General features: G+C 38.4%; 1 protein-coding gene across 1 annotated transcript; it reads left to right on the top strand.

Annotated features, from left to right (window-relative positions):
* The first annotated feature begins 6372 nt into the window (after nt 1-6372).
* Nucleotides 6373-7370, top strand: LOC124984015 (ragulator complex protein LAMTOR3-like). Its single transcript, XM_047551770.1, is given in 4 exon segments — nt 6373-6507; nt 7069-7169; nt 7171-7189; nt 7191-7370. Coding segments are annotated over 4 exon segments (384 nt in total). The 3' UTR covers nt 7320-7370.
* The last annotated feature ends 12608 nt before the right edge of the window (nt 7371-19978 follow it).

Here is a 19978-nt window from a genome sequence, read left to right as displayed (position 1 = left end):
CTCATCATACTGTGGCTTTCTGGAAGTAGTCCTATGAGTGTGACTTCCACTTTTACCCAGCCACCACCCTGAGGGAGGGGACACAGCTCTCTGATAGGGATGGGCCCGCCAGCTTCCAGAAGAGGTTACTCTTGGAATCTTCCTGTCCTTCAGCAGCCGGGGTATTACCCTTGCGCTCCCAACCTCCCCTGAGTCTTCAACCCCAGTTCCCCCAGTCCTACCCAAGCCCTACCCTCCAACCAAGTCAGCAAATACTCTCCATGGAGCTAACAATTCGCAGTACAAATATCACATGGTATGAAAAAAAAATCGGTGGTGATACATGCTTTTTCAATTTGAAGAGGAATAAAAGACTCTTACTAGCTGAGTGTCAGTGTTTTCAGATGGACTGCAGCACAGTCAACCGACTAGGTGTCTTTAGTTAATCCCTACTTATCCCTCAAGTGGTGCCATTATGAACTGGGCTTTCTGTAAATGGGTCTTCTCTCACTGTAACCTCCAGTTAAGCAGCCTCTTTGGTTTACCCCATTTTACCCTGTGTTTCTGTTTCTCCTTGTTAGCCTTCAGGGTGTCTACTATATGCAGCCTTGATTCTAGATTTGTTTTATTTAGAGAATACTTATTTAATATGAATATGTGCCATGATTCACCAATTAAAGATTAGCCATTTCCTGAGAAACTGGCAAGTGTGAAGTGCTGAGGTATTTCAAATGGAGTGAAAAGATGCTCAAGAGCAAATATCAGTTTCCATTTTAAGACTTAAGTGTAATTCAGGATCTGATCAGAAGTTAATGCAAACTGAAAAGTCCACTTTGATTTGGATGCCACTGCCTCTAGGAACTGGTTAATAAAATTTAAAAGTTAAGCTCCTAACACATTTGTCTCTAAAATGAATCTAATGAGATTTATAATATTCTCAGCATTTGCCACAATTTGACAGTATTCAGAAGAGTTTATTCAGTTCTGCTTCTCCACAAAAGGATTCTGCATTCTGATTTAAGTTACTTGGTAGGACTGTTCAGTCTAGCTTTGCTGTGAAAGGAACTATTTGTCTCTTGGGGCTCATAACAGATGGCAGACTGCAGAAGAAGGCAAATTCATTGTTTCATTTGTAAAAAAAAAAAAAAAATTTCACATATCCTATGAAACACTCAACCTTCAGAACTGAGATTCATTCATAAGGTGGTATAAATACTTTCTGTTGTTTTCTTTCCACTGTTGACATGTTCTGAGTGCCAGAGTGGGATTCTAGAGTCAGAAACTGGATCAAAACCCCAACACTACCTAAAACTGCACTTTTATGACCAGGGATACAGATCAGTGGTAGAGTACTTGCCTAGCATGCATGAAGTTCTGTATTTCATACCCAGTATTGCAAAAAAAAAAAAAAAAAAAAAAAAACAAACCTCCCTGTTATTTAGCATATCAACCTCAAAGGGATCAAGGTAGCACTGTAAGGGCTGGTTTTTGTATTGAGTTTAAATCATGCCAATTACACAGAGCATAGAATCTGGAAGGTGCTCAACCATGCTAATTCTCTACCTCTGACCTCTGTGGGTCTGTTAATTCGGTGTTTCCCAGGGAGAGTTCACTCATTATTGGTTCTGGAGGAATAGTTTTTACAAAGAAAGATTTATCTGATTAAATAATTTTGGCAAAACAGGATTATACCAAGATAAATAGGTTATGGATTTTCTTAGTTTTTGTTTCCTTTCTTATAAAAAGTATCACAGGACATGCACCTTTTATGTGACTCCCCAGTGCAGCAGGTCCCAGTCTTATTTGCATACAGAGTCCTTTCATGCTGTAAAATTAGTAATCTGCAGGGCACATTTATGGAAATACTGAGTTATGCTCCATCTGAGAAAGATATCCCTCAACCATGGCTGTTTTTTCTTGTATCATACCATAGTTGGATGACAGGACTAGTTTTCATATCTTTTTTTTTTTTTTAAGAATCTTAAATGGTAATATACTTGAAAGAAAAAGACCAGACTTCCTATAAATAATAGATATATTCCTCCTATTATTAAAGCAATGAGCGTAGATTTGTTATATGATAAGTGTGTGATATATTTACACATTTTCACAGAGTTTGAAACATTTCTCAAATGGGATAATATCAAGACTCTTCAGTGTAACCCACACCAGGGCAGAGCTATATTCTCTTTTAAATGTTCTCTGACTCTTTGAAGCTAATAATTCTGGATAGTTGATACTCAGAAACATGGTTTGCTTTCATCACCAAATCTGCTGGTGAAGGGAGACATTCTATTTTCTCTGACCTGGAAGACATGAGAAGTCAGTGAGATTCTATGGTGTGGGGAAGGCACTGAGCCCTTCTGTGCCCTTCTGGATGAGCAGGAGAGAAGGCAAGGAGTCAGGGGCATGGGCTGCCTCCCTTTCTTGCAGCTGTGCAGGTATTCCAAGGGTCTTGTGCTTGATTCATGCTCTACTGTGGCTGTAGTGGAATTCTTAATAACTTTTTATAAAATGGTTACACTGCTGGGCATTGTGGCACATGCTTGTAATCCCAGTGGCTTGGGAGGCCGAGGCAGGAGGATTCTCTCAAGTTCAAAGCTAGCCTTAACAACTTGGTGAGGCCCTGTCTCAAAATAAAAATTTTAAAAAGGGCTGGGGATATGCCTCAGTGGTTAAGCACCCCTGGGTTCAATCCCTGACGAAGAAAGATAGAAAGAGAGAAAGAAGAGAGAAAGAGGAAGGAAGGAAGGAAAGAAGGAAGGAAGGAAGGAAAGAAAGAAGGGAGGGAGGGAGGAAGAAAAGAGGGAGGGAGGAAGAGAAATGGTTACACATTTTTATTTTGCACTGCATCCCTCAAATTATGTAACTAATTCAGGAGAGGGGAGGACTTTGAAGAAATGGTGTGATCTTTTCCATGCTTGGCTAAATCTAACATTGATGGAGGTGATATTTGGTCAGAGCTCTTGACCCAAATGCCACAGACAGGAGACAAACTTGATAGTGCTTAACTGTGCAGCTGTTAAAGAACAACTTGAAGTGATTCATACATATTTTGTGGGTGAACCTTTCTAAATTAATAAAATATTTTTATCCACCCTCTGAAATGCCAAATAACTTATAACACTCAAAAGAACAGCTTTTGGATGATTATGCACCTAACACGAACCCTCTATTTGCTCAGCATTGACTTTCCCTGTGAAGAGTTGTCATGGTGAAGCCCAACACACCCAACAATCACTTCTACGCACCATTCACTTAGAGAGCAGGCGGTTAAATCATTTCCTATAAGGAACTGTGAAAGAGCAATCATTTTAGCCAACTTAGATGACTCATTCATTGAGAGAAAAATGTTCAAAGAATTTTGAGATCAAAATCATAGCTCTATCACCTTTTACTCAAGAGTGTTTAGGGGCCATGTATTTGTATAATCTAAACTTTTTTGGGAACTGCATATGATTTTAGATGAGACCTATTTTTTCTACAGGAAACTGTAGAACATAAAAATATTTATGCAATTTTATTTATTAAAACTAGAACTTATAGCATGGACTGAAGAGAAGTATTTATTTGTCTGCCTCAAAGGAATAATAAAAGGGAAGAGCTTTCATATTGGGCCAAGGTAGAAAAACCTACAAAGGAGATTAAAAAGTTGCTGCTGGGGAGTTGAGAAGAAAATCCAGAGACTGTTTTGTCACAATGGACGAAAAAAGAATGCTTTTCAGGTGGAGAGTTCAGCAGTGGTAAAGGACTCAGGAGTGCAGGGCAGTGTGCATACAGAACATTCCAGGTGGATAGAGTGCAAAAGTCCCACACTGAAATAGGTAGACTACACTAGGTTAGAGGAAGTTCAAGTTAAGCATTGTAACAATGCATGAACAGTGTTCCCTGGAGTTATGCTTCAATGTCCCTAGGTTTGGGGAAATAACTGTCAAGGGGTATGCAAAGTTTAAGAAGTAAGTAGTGTTCACCTCAGGGGACAGAAACCTTTAGGACAGTAAGAAGGGAATTTGAAGAAAGCTGAGGGGAAAACTCCCAGGACAGCGTCTTGGCTAGATGCCTGTGATAGTGTTTACAGAAGTGCTTGACTTTACTAAGCACTGCAGAAGGGTCAAGTCAGAAAAGAGCTGAGAGGTTGCTACTGGATTGAGCAACAAACCAACACTGATAATGTTGGGAAGAAAGATTTGAATGGAAGAACTGGATTATAGTGAGTTAAGAAGTGACTGTGTGATTAAGTAAAAAAGGGGGGGTGCGGATGGGAAAGTGAGTGTGGTCAACCATTATAAAAATCTGAGTTCTGAATGGGTGGGAAGAAATATTTCTTTCTAACCCACACAGGGCCCCCTTGGTGTTCTTCCTAAGGGTAGGCAATAATCCTAAAGGTCAGGACTTATCCGTTGTTATGTCCCCATGGAGAGTCAGTGCCTGGCACAGAACAATCATTCACTGGATGGTATTTGAATGAGTAAAGCTGGAAATGTTTGAATTGTGGTACTTTCAGAATGTCATCTCTGTGGGTGATATTGGAAGTTGGGAGAAGGAGTAGGGATGGGAAGAAAGGGTGAATGTGGGGAGGAAATAGCAATATAAGCTATGGTACTCAGGACAATTTGGATAGCTTGTATCTGCTCCAAGTTGTTGATAGTCCAGGAAATCAAAACTGTTGGTTGTAGGTCAAGAGTCTCAAGCAGGAGTAATAGTAACAGTCATTGGCATCAAGGTCCTGAAGAAAGCACAGGATGGGAAGCAATCACTGGAGGAATGGGGGTGAGGGTGCAAGATCTTAGCAGGTGACCAGGTGACTAACAAATAGTTAAAGATGTAGGATTGAACTGATCTTCCTCCTCGGGAACTTTTGGAGACATGAGGGAGTTTGAAGGAGGATCTTCCATTGAATGGAACCCTAAGAATACTATGGAAGTCTTGAGCTTGTGCGATCAAAGTGTTTGACCTAGGGCTATGGGGGTCTGAAGCAGAAAGAATAGTGAGGTTCAGTTCAATTTAACAACCATTAACTGAACCACGGAATGTACTGGGCATAGAGATGTATATAAGGTGTGATGCTGCTCCTCAAAAAAACTCACTTTCTTTCAGAATGGCAATTACCAAGAACACAAGTAACAATAAATGTTGGCTAGGATGTGCGGGAAAAGGTACACTCATACACTGCTGGTAAGACTACAAATTGGTGCAACCACTCTGGAAAACAGTTTGGAGATTCCTCAGAGAACTTGGAATGGAAGCACCATTTAACCCACTTATCCCACTCCCCGGTTTATACCCAAAGGACCTAAAATCAGCATACTACAGTGACACAGCTACATCAATGTTTATAGCAGCTCAATTCACAATAGCTAAGTTTTGGAACCAACGTAGGTGCCCTTCAACAGATAAATGGATAAAGAAAATATGATATATATCATATATATATGAATCATATATATAACATACATATATATGTATGAATTATATATATATGATATATGTGAATATTAGCCATGAAGAGGAATGAAATTATGGCATTTGCCAGTAAATGCATAGAACTGGAGACTATCATGCTTAGTGAAATAAACCAGTCCCCAAAAAACCAAGTGTTCTCTCTGATATGCAGATGCTGACACACAATAAGTGTGTGTGGGGAGGGAGAATAGAAGTTCATTGGATGAGACAAGGGGGAATGAAGGGAAAGGAGGGAGGATAGGAATAGGAAAGACAGCAGAATGAATTGGACATAACTTTTCTATGTTCATATATGAATACATGGCCAGTGTAACTCTATATCATCCACAAGAATGAGAAGTTATCCATGTATGTAGAACATGTCAAAATATATTCAACCGTCATGTATAACGAAAAAGCACAAATAAAAAAGTTCTTTAAAACCTCACTTTCTCAGGCTGGGGTTGTAGCTCAGTGGTAGAGTGCTTGCCTAGCATGCGTGAGGCCCTGGGTTCAAATTCTCAGCACTACATACAAATAAATCAAATAAAGGTCCATTGACGGCTAAAAATAAATTAAAAAAAAAAAAAAACCCTCACTTTCTAATGCAGCAGGTGGGATTCCATACAAACAAACACAACAGGAAGGAGTGATGCATACAAATAGAACTGCATTTAAGACAGAGAATGTAGAAGAACATGAATTCTGGTGGGAGTTTGGAGTGGGCATCCGAAGGGAGGCACTTGAGCAGAGTTTTGAATAAAGAGACATTCTCAAGAGGACAAATAAGGCCTCGGAGTGCTTCCTGGAGCGCTGTCGAGGTCACGAATCATGTGACAGCGCTTTGCAGAGGAACCTTTCATTGGAACCTTCTCTGTAGAGCAGTGGAACTAATCCGGCAGTCCATAAACCAGGCATGGAGATTGATCTTGTGGGAAAAAGGAGTTCGTCATGGCGGATGACCTGAAGCGATTCCTGTATAAGAAGTTACCAAGTGTTGAAGGACTCCATGCTATTGTTGTTTCAGATAGAGATGGAGTACCTGTTATTAAAGTGGCCAATGATAATGCTCCAGAACATGCTTTTGTTGAGAACAGGGTGATATCTGTGCAACTAACTGTCTTAATCACCAGGGTGCAGGCAGTCGCGACTGCCTGCACCCTCAAGAGCCAATACAGGACAAACAGGACTGCTGGGCCCCTGTGCTTATCAAGGTTGTTAAGAGATATTTGTCTGAGGAATGTGCAGCTGCCTGGAAACCTTATCTATCAAGGACAGGGGGGACTAGCCCCAACTCATCTCCTGCATAGTTCACCCCTTCCCTTCTCCCTTCTTCCTCTAGGACCGTTCAGTTCTGACGGGACCCAATGAGAATCAAATAGATTGGTGGGACCCAACCAAAGAGGACAAATGTTTAGCTGTTCAAATGTCAACCAATAATGTACAGGTCTTTGTGTGTGAATGCTTGGAAATCTCTTAAATACAGGGCTTTCTCGCTCCTCGGGGCCGCTCCCCACTCAGCCATTGCAATGGTCTGAGAGGCTGGTTGCGGTCCAGGCTCGAGCTTGCAATAAAACCTCGTTGTGTGTCTTGCATTACTGTGTGTGCACTTTGACTCTCTTGGGATCAGTCGATATCAGGGACCAGTCGATATTGGACCCTAACACTTTGAGACCTGATTTCTTATCTACTTTTGCCCTTGCTACCGAGCAAGGGAGCAAACTTGGACTTTCAAAAAATAAAAGCATTAACCTACCAGGTGGTTCAGTTTTAATCGCTTATCTTTGGTGGTGAGTTTCATAACCAGCAGCAATGACAATACAGGACTAATTGTCAGCCTAGAAAAGGAACTTGCTCCATTATTTGAAGAATTGATAAAAATTGTGGAAGTTTCTTAATGTGACACTGGCTTCCGATGAGTGTCTTGTCTTCATTGTAACAACACAATATCAATCCAGCAAGCTTTAGAACACAATATTACTTTTATCTATGTACTTGAAAAGGCCCCTTTTCCCCCACCTTATTCTAAAGAAAGAGCCTATCATGTTTAGACAGATCAATTGTTATATTTACTTGCATAAGGTCTTTTCTTATTTAATGAGATCTTGGGATACCAAAGAAATGGTTCAGTCTATCACAGCTCCCATGGAGTTAGTCCAATCACCCGATGTAAATGAGATTCTATTCAGTGGATCAGAATCAAAATGGTACATTGATCCACTTGAGCCATTATGTGCTCCCCATTGTACAATACTCCTAGGCCTGCAAGAATGCAGCAGACTCTTTTTATTGTGTATAATAATGACATATTTTTCTTTATATTGTGTCTTATTTCTTTGCATTGAGTGTGAGGAAGACAAAATAGCTTAGTAAAAGTAATAAAATCAGTACAATCACTAACATTCATTTGGATATATTATTTCACAGTGCAGATGAATATTACTAATTGATTTCATTCTTCTCAGAGGGTGCTGCTCTTTAATGAAAATACAAATGATAGCTTATGGTGTTTTTTTCCTACTTTGCTTTCTATAACCAATCAGTGTTTTACTGTCTGTGTATCTTATAAAATTTAAATGTGTTTGTTACTGAATTGTTTCTAGTATCAGTATGTATATAAACATGATAGTATAGTCTTTTTTCATATATGAGTTTAAGTAAAGTAGTATTTTTAAAAATAAAAAAAAGAGGACAAATAAGGAGGAGATATTTGAAGCAGAGATGTCCATGCCATGTGCAAAGGTTTGGGAGCTTTCATTATATTATATTCTATTGGATTAAAGTTAACGGATTAATATGTTTTCCCAAGCACAAGAAAACATCGTGTTTGGCATTTGAGGCTACTGATTGTAAAGCCTTCTTTAAGTGTGATCCTGTTCTGCTGTAGAAAGCAGTCCTGCCAGCTGGAGGCTCCCACAAATCACTGACCTCCGTTCTCCACCTACAAGTAGACAGGCAGGCTAGCTTATTTTTATTTAGTCCTAAATGAATTTCTTCTTCTCCCCTTTAAAATACTGTTAGGGGCTTTTTATAAAGGGTGTGTATGTGTGTGTTTATTGTGTTCACACAGCCAGTTGTCCTAATCACTGTGTCCCTGTCACCAAATAGCAGCCTGACCTCTCCCAGGTGCTCAGTGACATTTGCCAAGGAAGGAACAGCTGCTTGCCCAGGTCCAGGGCAGTAGCATCGTCTCCTGCTCTTTTTTTGCATGAGTCCGGGTTTCTCTGGTGTTTTCCAGAGCTCCTTCCCAGTCCCATTTGTTCAGTTCAGCTTTATTGTTTCAAAACACAGTGGGCAGTAAAATACAATGCTCCTCTAAGTCCATGGCCTCTTATCTTACAGTCTTCAGATGGCTTGTTCTCCTGCTGAATTTCCCCCTCTTGTCTGAGAAGCAGTCTCTCTTCATCAATCCTACTACATCTTGATGTCTCTTCTGATCAAGGAATTTAAAAAAAAAAAATTAATGATATTTCAAAAATTGTTAACATGTACTTTGCAAGTAAGTCCCTTCACGTCTTTACCTTCAGGGAGAAATTTTCTGAAGGAAGCACTTAGTTTACAACAGTCAAATAAATATAATTTTAACTGATTCTATTACGAGACCCAAGAATAATAAAGATTACTAAACTACTTGTAGTTTTAAAAATACTTATTTATTCTGATGGCTAAAATTTGCTTTTCATTCATATTTTATTTCCTGAACATGCCAATAAGACTTATCTCCAAGTGTATCAGCTTACTTTTTTAAAAGTTTAATCTCCTATTTCTGTTGTTCAATATGTATTGCATTGGTTGAAATGATTCTCTGAAAACTGCTATAGGCAGTCTACCCAGCTGGGAGTCAACTGGTTTTGCTGGTTTTTCTCAGAAGGTGCTGTATAATAAGCCCACACCTGGTGGCAGCTCTTCAGATTTTACCCTGTACTCAGTAGTTGATATTCTGAAGGGAAAAGAATAGCCCTTTCCTGGCTTGGTTGAATGGAAATGTTTTCATGTGTGACCTTCATTCACTCTCAAGCACTATTTTGACCTTGACCAATGGCTCAGGTTATAAAGTATTGTTTAGGTGTCTCTTCAGATAGGCACCTTTCTCCCCTCTAGTTACAGAGTAAAAAGGAGTGATGAATGTAGTTCTGGAAAACAGTCACAGATGTTGAGAGCTAATGAATAATCTTCTGCAGTTCCACCTTTCTTCTTTCAAATTTGTTCTTTTGTATGTAATTCCAAGCAAGATTTTATTCCTATTTTTCTTTCAATCTATAACACAACTGCAGCTTGTCTTTTATCTTCTTAGTTGCCTGCCTTTCCAAAATTATTTTCTTCTTCACAAGATAACAACCAGTGCAATCATCACACATAGTTTCTGTAATGAAACTATGGAAAATGATTGTGTCCTGATTCTCAGTCTCACTTAAATTCCTCTCAAGAACTTGTGAGTCAGATGTAACAGGAACAATTCAATAGTTCCTCACATACACATTTGGTTAGAGACATTGGGCAGATTGCTTGACTGCTTTAGGATTCCTGGAAAGTCAGTTCTGTGATAGACAAACATGTCACAGAATTGTGTATCGATTCCCTGTCAGAGCCATTGGCAAAACCAGATCCATTTGGAGACACTGTATTTTGTGTCTATTTAAAACACTTTTGGAAACTAGCTTCATTTCTAATTTATGAACCACAATGGAGTTCTTTCCTATGTCTGTTAAGGTGTGGAAATTTTAGCTCTTTTCTGTATGTGCATGTCCTATCTATCTGTCTACATGTATATACATATATCTATACACATGTATGCACACACACATATATACACACAGTAACAAAATTTTAAAATACATTTTATTTTGGGAGATCCATGAAAACTTATAGGAAATTCCATTTAAATTGTGCTCCATTTCCCACCCTCAGGCATGGAAGTACCTGGCTCTGCAATATGAGGAAGAAATAATGGTCTCTCTGTAGGATGCAGTGTGATGTGTACAGAGCCACGACGTTGGGAATTAGGCAGAACTAGAATGGACTTTTGGCTCAGTCCTAGCTGTGTGACCCTGATTGCTTAACCCCTGAGTCTTTCTCCTGATTATACTCCTCATGGTGAGTGTGAGAATTTGGTGACATTCGCATCTGTAAAATACTAAGCAGACCTAGCCAGGCCTAACATGGTGGTATTTTTTATCACAAAGTCTACTTTGTTTGATACTAACATAGTCACATCTTGTGTTTCAGTTTCTATTTTACTGTTTTTAGGTTTACTATTTTCTTTTATAGTATCCACCAAGATGTTATGGCCATCCAAGGAATTTATAATTTTAGAAATGTAATTTTTCAGTTCTACAAGTTCTATTAATTATTTTCTATAGCTTCCATTTGCCTCCTTATTAAGTTTATATTTTTCTTTAAATCTCTGAACATCTTTTACAGTTTTCACTTATGAATACCAACATCTCTATCATTTCTGGATCTATTTCTATTGATTGATTTTTCTTCTGGCTATACATCATACTTTCCAGCTTAGTCAGATAGTTTGTTAGGTATTGGACATGGTGAATTATTCCTTTAAAGAATATTGAACGTTGTATTGTCAGACAGATAATTTACCTATGAACCAACTCGATTTTTTTTTGAGACTTGTTTTTGTATTTTGTTAGGGTGAGTCTATAGTGGCCTTAATTTAGAACTAGTTTCATCTTATTCCTAAGATGTGACTTCTCTGAAGTTTTTCATAAATACTTTGATATTAAACAAGGAATCTTAACTCTGGCTGGCTGGAACTCAAGTGTCTCTCATCCTTGGGTAAGTGCTGGTGTTTGTTGAACTTTTAGCTTCTTACTTATATTCTTTCTTGATAGTTTTGCAAAATTTGCTCAAACTCATGGCATTTTATCCTTTTTGTGTGCATTTATTATTCAGGCAAAGACTGAGAGGGATCTGTTTGCAAAATCTTGGAGCTCATTCTCTAACTCCTTTTCCAGTACTCTGCCTGCAAATTTCAACTGCCTCTGGTTTCTCTGATCTCTTCTGCTCCCAGGACTGACATTCTCTACTAGGGCATTCCTTCCCTGCCTCACAATCCAGGTAAGGTTTCTGAACAGAAAGCTGGAAAATCATTGTGTCACCTCGTTTCCCTTCTCTCAGACATCATGGTCCAGTACTGCATACTGTCCAGTGTCTGAAAACAGGTGGTTCATCTATTTTGACAAGTTTTCCAGTTTTTTGCTGTCTTGGGACTAGTTTTGTCTCTGCAACTCCATCATAGTTGGAAATACATCGTCCACAAGACTCAGGACCATCTGCTTGCTGACTTCTGCATCTGTGGTCCCTAGTACAAGGCACTCCATGATATCTGTGGAATGAATGACTCACTATGATCAATGTAGAGGTAGGCTAATTTTGTAATGGGAAGAACTTTCAAGGGGCAGCTTGAACCTCCAAAATTGAAGGTGGGAAAGAGGGTACTTAATATAGTTGTTACTGCAGTAATAATGATCACTGGTTCCCTTGCACCAAAATAACAGCAGTAGACTTACATGTGTCAAGCTTTGTAGATGATGATTTATATATATTATTTTATTTAATTCTAACAATAACATGTGATTATTTCTCCTTTTTGAGATGAAGAGACAGTGGCTCAGATATATTAAATAATGTATGCAAGGTCACTCCACTATAACTGGGAGTTGGGTTTGAACTTAGATGTTTATATTGCAATTTGTGCTCTGAAGCATGTGACATGCTATTGGCACCAAACCCCTGTTCCACCCAAGTGTGATTCACAGGGAGACAAGAGAGCATCACGAAAATAGGTGACTGATTATGTCAGAGAATTTCATGCCCCAGGGAAGACATGTAAATTTTGACTTTTTTTTCTGTTAGAAATTGGGGTAGTGATAATGGAAGGAATTAGATTAGAAATGTTTGGATGTCATGGTGACAGACCTTATAGGGAATAAGATCCTATATAATTAATAATAATCCACTCGAAATTATTTCTGGCCATATCTTGTTAGGGTTGTCAGTATGGGAAGAAGCTAGAACCAATAGTGAAAATGGATGAAAACCAATTGAAATTGTAATCAATTAAAAATACTATTTGCTACAGAGAACAATTTTTACTGGACTTTTTTCCCTGTGACCCAAATTTAATCAGATAAAAACTATTTGAACACTATTCTATTATGGCTTCTGGAGTGGAAGAGTTATTTTATAATTGGAAGTTTGCACATCATTGTAATGATGGAACACAATGTCCTTAGTCTAGTTATTTTTTACAGAAGTTATTTTTTTAGGTCTTTAGGTACAATATATTCAGTATAAGTTCTAAAAAATAATTGGAAGAAATTTATCCTGAAGAGAAAGACTGGAGGTTAAAAAAAAAAAAAAAAAAAAAAAAAAACCACCGTGATTCATATTAATGGGGGTAACCAAGTAAATTGGTAAAAATAGAAATAATCATTTCATTTATCATTGTCAATTACAGAAGCTAATTAGGAAGCATTATGTTTTTTATATTGTTTTGCCATTCAATAATTGTGCACCTTCTTAGCTTTGTAGACTTTCACTTCTGTGCAATCAGTTTCCTGGAGAACTCATTACCAGCTCCTTCTCCAAGATCTTCCACCAGGTGACTCTGGACCAGGGTTCCAGAACCTTTCTAACCTGTATCCTGGACTTCCAGCAGCACTCAACTATAAGGCTCATGAAATCAGGTATGGTCTGAGGACTCATGGTAGAGATCCAAAGACATCAAAGGCAGATGAAGCCAGAGAAATAAGGCACCCCTTTATGTGCAGATACAGGATTTGAGGGGATATAAAAACATACACAATTTAAGAAAAACAGCATAAAATGCAAAACCAAAATTAGGAACAGGGCCTTAAACAGGCCTAAATCAGATCATATCACCCACTCACTTGCCTATAAACATATAAAACTAGTTTTCATACTTAGGATAAAAATATAAACTCATTATCTTAGCCTTGAAGGTTCTGTATGACCAGGTTCCTTATAGATAATCTTTGTGAAGCCTCATATTCAATAACAGGGTATAAATTCTCCCACTTGAATTGTCAACTGAATTGATGTTTGATTGACAGGGGGAAGAATGAAATAGATCTGTATCTCCTGAAATTTAGTTTTCAAAAGACTATTTGGGATAATCTTTTACCAAAGGAGATCCGTGCTTCAACACTAGTCATACTGAATTAGAGTCAGTTTGGATGTGGGTATGGCCCCATTCATCTGAAAGTCTGATGCACAGATAAAGTTTAAGGTCACTGCTCTAAGTCTAGGCACAGGACCCAAATTTGAAAATCATTGACAACAGAACTTGGTTTATTAGTTATAAGTGGAAAGACAAAATGGCAGTTCTTAATCCTGGGTTGCTCATTAAAGTGACTGGATGCCATGTCCCTCCCCGACTCCACTCCCAGATTTAGATATAACTAATCTGGGTGGCCTCTGGGTGTCATCTTTTAAAGTTCCCCAGGCCATGTACAGTACATTTCAAAGAGATATTATAGGAAATGATCCTAATATGATACCAGGATACTCAGAATGTCCTTGAGCGTTGTATTATCACCTCTCTCTTCCTTGTAGGAAAATAGCAATTCAGCCAGGCTCAGTGGCTACCACACTCATAATCCTAGCAACTTGAGAAGCTGGGACAGGAAGATCACAAGTTCAAGACCAGCCTCAGCAACTTAGAGAGATGGAGCTCAGTGGTAAAGTATCCCTGTGTTCAATCCCCAACCCCTACCACCAAAAAAAAAAAAAAAAAAACAGCAATTTGAACCATGCTATGGCATTTGTTTCAAAACTATTCCTAGGGTCTCTCAATAATAAGACTTAAATGAAGTTTTAGCTACTAGAAAAGAGTAAATCAAGAAAACATCTCCCTAAGAATAAAATTATGGCATTTTCAGGTAAGTGAATGGAATTGGAGAATATCATGCTAAGTGAAATAAGTCAATCCCAGGAAACCAAAGTCCGAATGTTTTCTCTGATAAGTGGATGATGATAAAAAACGGGGCCAAGAGGTGTTGGTGGCAGGGAGGGGGAGAGGGGGTAAGAGAAGAAAGGAGGAACTTTGGATTGAGAAGAGGGAAATGGGGTGTGAGGGGTGGGGGAAGGAAAGATAGTGGACTGAGACAGACATCATTACTCTATGTACATGTATGATTACAGTAATGGTGTGACTGTACATCATGTACAACCATAGAAATGAAAAGTTGTGCCCCATTGGTGTACAATGAATCAAAATGCAGTCTGTAAAAATAAGTAAATAAATAAATAAATAAATAAATAAATAAATAAATGTTTTTAAAAAAGGAAGTGAAAGAGGAGACATCACTATAGACCCCATGACCATTAACAGGAAAATAAACGAATACTATGAACAACTCTAAAAAAAGAAAAAGAAAACATCTTCCTAGAAAAGAGTGGTGAAAAATTGATTTAGGAGAAGGAACCCTGCTTTGTGACAGCAATTAGTCTCCATTCATTTATTCTCAGTGCCTTTACCACGTTGACAAGAATGCCTATTAACAAACCCTCCTTATCTGCAAGTGGAATATTTTTCTCTTATTGAACATGGCAAGTTCCACTTACATTAAGACAGATGGCATGAAGAATGCCTACGTCAAAACAGATGGCCATAAAGAACAATGAAAATATTAGGACAAATATTATTAAATTTTTAAAGTAGAGAGAAGAGTTTGATGAATCCCACATGTACCAGTTGGCACCTACAACCATCAAACAGAGATGAGCCTTTTTGTCCACACACCCACCCTGGCACCTTGAGTAAATATAATTGTTTTGAAGAACTACTGAAATCAACCAAAATTTTGGAAAACTTAGAATTATAAGAAAGTGGCTCCAAACTCACAAGAGCTGACAACTGTGGAAACAAAGCTAACAGAGGAAACAGAAAAAGTAGCAAACTCAAGAGAGTTTCAATAAGTCGTTACCACCACAAAGCAGGAGCATCAGTTCTGATCTAGAAAAGAGATCCAAACAATACAAAAGGTGCTTAAAAGAAGAGAACTTGACTGTCAGGCGCCTATCATCCACCATTTGCCTGCCTCTCGCCTGTCCATCACCTGCCTTACACCTATCCATCACCCAACGCACGAGGTTAACCTCCCGATCATTCGACAACAGTCAGCAAACTGATCGCCGCGGACCGCCAGTGGAGCACCAGCTGCCTGCTGTTGCCTGGAAGTTCACTGTTACGGTACCTGCAGGTTTGATTACACGTGACTGCCACCATTTTGAGACAACAGCCAGGCTCCGTGAGACCCCAGGCTGAACTGACTGAGCCCCATCTCTAGGATCCCTCAGCCCGATTGATCACTCACTGCCTCTGGGGCCCTCACATCAACTGACTGCTCCCTGCCGCCAGGACCCCCAGACCAACTGACTACGCCCTATCACTGGGACCCCAGACCGACTGATTGCAAACGGCCTCCAGGATCCCACAACCACACCAAACACACCCGACCTCCAGGACCCCTGCCTGACCAATCGCATCCGCCTCCAGGACCTCCTGCTGACCATGGCCACACCCTGAGCTGCAGCGCCCCATCTGCCAACATGTTTTGAAGCCAGAGTGGCCACCTTGGATAATCCTGGAAGCCGTAGCTCTGATCTTTAGGTGGGGCAAAACCCATCCTGAGACGTTTGCTGGAGGCTTGAAGCTCATTGTCAGGTACCTCTCATGCATCAGGCTACTGAACTCTGGGAGGTTTCATTAGTATATGACTGTTATACAGTAGATTTTCTTTTTTCTCCTTATTAAAAAAATTTAAGTTTTTATTTCTTTACTTTTCTTGCTCTCTTTTCCTTTTGTTTACCTGTTCCCTCAGAGTCTCTTTCTCCCTTTTTTGCATGCTAACATCCAATTTCTTTTGATTACACTATCACCCTATCATCTAGAACTTCTGTATATTCTTTTCTTATACCATTAACAACCACATTCTACATCCCTCTGCATCCTCTTTGTCCTCCATTTGAAACTGCAGACCTTATTGCAATCTGTTTGTTTTACTGAAGAAAATATTGAACTCATTCTGTTTATTATGACAATTTTGTTATTGTCCTCATAGGGGCTATTTGGTCTAGGATTGCATAGTGTCTGATTTGGGCACTGCTAATATTGATCTTGCCATAAAGAAAGGGTTTTGGAAATCTATAGGGCCACTATAAGCTATAGGGGGAAATCTGCAATACCCCAGATCTGCACTGCTAGAGGGGAAGAAACATGAACGACATGAAAAAACAAGGGAAGAAAATGATCCAAATAAATCTAGATTCTATATTAACAGAATCCAATGACAGTATGTTAGAAGAAATGTCAGAAAAGGACTTCAGATTATACATGATTTAGATGATTCACGAAGCAAAGGATAAGATAAGAGAGCAAATGCAGGCAATGAATGATAATACCAATAAGCTGAAAGAGCAAGTGCAGGAAGTAAAAGATCATTTCAACAAAGAGATAGAGATTCTCAAAAAAAAAAAAAAAAAAAAAACCAAACAGAAATCCTTGAAATGAAGGAAACAATAAACCAAATAAAAAACTCAATGGAAAGCATCAGCAAAAGACTAGACCACTTGGAAGACAGAACCTCAGACAATGAAGACAAAATATTTAATCTTGAAAATAAAGTTGCCCAAACAGAAAAGATGGTAAGAAATCATGAACAAAATCTCCAAGAACTATGGGACATCATGAAAAGACCAAATTTAAGAATTATTGGGATTGAGGAAGGCACAGAGATACAAACCAAAGGAATGAACAACCTATTCAATGAAATAATATCAGAAATTTTTCCAAACCTGAAGAATGAAATGGAAAATCAAATACAAGAGGCTTACAGAACACCAAATGCACAAAATCACAACAGACCCACACCAAGGCACATTATAATGAAAATGCCTAACATTCAAAATAAAGATAGGATTTTGAAGGCCGTGAGAGAAAAGCATCAGATTACACATAGGGGGAAACCAATATGGATAGCAGCAGACTTCTCAACACAGACTCTAAAAGCTAGAAGGGCCTGGAACAACATATTTCAAGCTCTGAAAGAACATGGTTGTCAACCAAGAATACTATACCCAGCAAAACTTACCTTCAGATTTGAAGATGAAATAAAATCCTTCCATGATAAACAAAAGTTAAAAGAATTTACAAATAGAAAGCCTGCGCTACAGAATGTTCTCAACAAAATATTCCATGAGGAGGAAATGAAAAACAACAATGGAGGTCAGCAAAGGGAGGAACTACCTTAGAGAAAAACCACTCAAAGGAGAAACCAAGCCAACTTAAAAACCAAAAATAAGCCAAAGGACTGGGAATACAAATCATATCTCAATAATAACCCTGATCGTTAATGACCTAAACTCATCAATCAAAAGACAGACTGGCAGAATGGATTAAAAGGAAAGACCCAACAATATGCTGCCTGTAAGAGACTCATCTCATAGGAAAAGACATCCACAGACTAAAGGTGAAAGGATGGGAAAACACCTACCACACACATGGACTCAGTAAAAAAGTGGGGGTTTCCATACTTATATCAGGTAAAGTGGAATTCAAGCCAATGTTAGTCAGAAGGGATAAAGAAGGACATTTCATACTGCTTAAGGGAACCATAAATCAGGAAGACATAATGATAGTAAATATTTATGCCCCAAACAATGGTGCATCCCTGTACATCAAACAAATCCTTCTCAATATCAGGAATCACATAGACCACAACACAATAATTCTGGGTGACTCTAATGCACCGTTGTCACCACTAGATAGATCTTCCAAACAAAAACCAACCAAAGAAACCATAGAACTCAATAACACAATCAATAACCTAGACTTAATAGACATATATAGAATATTCCATCCATCAACGAGCAGATTCACTTTCTTCTCAGCAGCACATGGAACCTTCTCGAAAATAGACCATATGTTATGCCACAAAGCAACCCTTAGGAAAAGCAAAAAAATAGAGATACTGCCTTGTGTTCTATCAGATCATAATGGACTGAGAGTAGAAATCAATGACAAAATAAAAAACAGAAATTACTCGAACACCTGGAGACTAAATAATATGTTATTGAATGAAACATGGATAACAGAAAACATCAGGGAGGAGATTAAAAAATTCTTAGAGGTAAATGAGAACAACGATACAACATATCAAAATCTCTGGGACACTATGAAAGCGGTACTAAGAGGAAAATTCATTGCATGGAGTGCATTCCAGAAAAGAATGAAAAGTCAACAACTAAATGACCTAATATTACAGCTCAAAGTCCTAGAAAAAGAAGAACAGAATAACAGCAAAAGTAGTAGCAGACAGGAAATAATTAAAATCAGAGCTGAAATCAATGAAATTGAAACAAAAGAAACAATTCAAAAAATTGACAAAACAAAAAGTTGGTTCTTTGAGAAAGTAAACAAAATAGACAAACCCTTGGCCACACTAACAAAAAGAAAGAGAGAGAAAACTCAAATTACTAAAATTTGTGATGAAAAAGGAAATATCACAACAGACACCACTGAGATACTTAACATAATGAGAAGTTACTTTGAAAATCTGTATTCCAACAAAATAGAAACTACCAAAGACATTCACAAATTTCTAGAGACATATGCTCCTCCCAAACTGAACCAGGAGGACATACACAATTTAAACAGATCAATATCAAGCAATGAAATAGAAGAAGCCATTAAAAATCTACCATCCAAGAAAAGCCCAGGACCAGAAGGATTCTCAGTCGAGTTCTACAAGACCTTCAAAGAAGAACTCATTCCAATACTTCTCAAAGTATTCCAGGAAATAGAAAAGGAGGGTACCCTACCAAACTCATTCTATGAAGTTAATATCACCCTCATACCCAAACAGGCAAAGACACATCAAGGAAAGAAAATTTTAGACCAATATCCTTGATGAATATAGATGCAAAGATCCTTAACAAAATACTGGCAAATCGTATCCAAAAACATATGAAGAAAATCGTGCACCACGATCAAGTGGGGTTCATTCCTGGAAAGCAAAGATGGTTTAACATCCATAAATCAATAAACATAATCCATCATGTCAATAGACTTAAGGATAAGAATCATATGGTTATTTCAATTGATGCAGAAAAAGCGTTCAACAAAATACAACACCCCTCCATGCTCAACACACTAGAAAAAATAGGAATAGTAGGAACATACCTGAACATTGTAAAGGCTATTTATGCTAAGCCCATGGCCAACATCATTTTTAATGGAGAAAAACTGAAACCATTCCCTTTAAAAATGGGAACAAGACAGGGATGTCTTCTTTTACCACTTCTATTCGACATTGTCCTCGAAACTCTAGCCAGAGCAATTAGGCAGACTAAAGAAATTAAAGGGATATGAATAGGAAAAGAAGAACTTAAGTTGTCACTATTTGCTGATGACATGATTGTATATTTAGAGGATCCAAAAACCTCCTCCAGAAAACTTCTAGACCTAATCAATGAATTCAGCAAAATAGCAGGCTATAAAATCAACATGCATAAA

This window comes from Sciurus carolinensis, chromosome 4 (genome assembly GCF_902686445.1).
Source record: "Sciurus carolinensis chromosome 4, mSciCar1.2, whole genome shotgun sequence".
Classification (NCBI taxonomy): Eukaryota; Metazoa; Chordata; class Mammalia; order Rodentia; family Sciuridae; genus Sciurus; species Sciurus carolinensis.
This window is presented reverse-complemented; position numbering and strand designations above follow the sequence as displayed.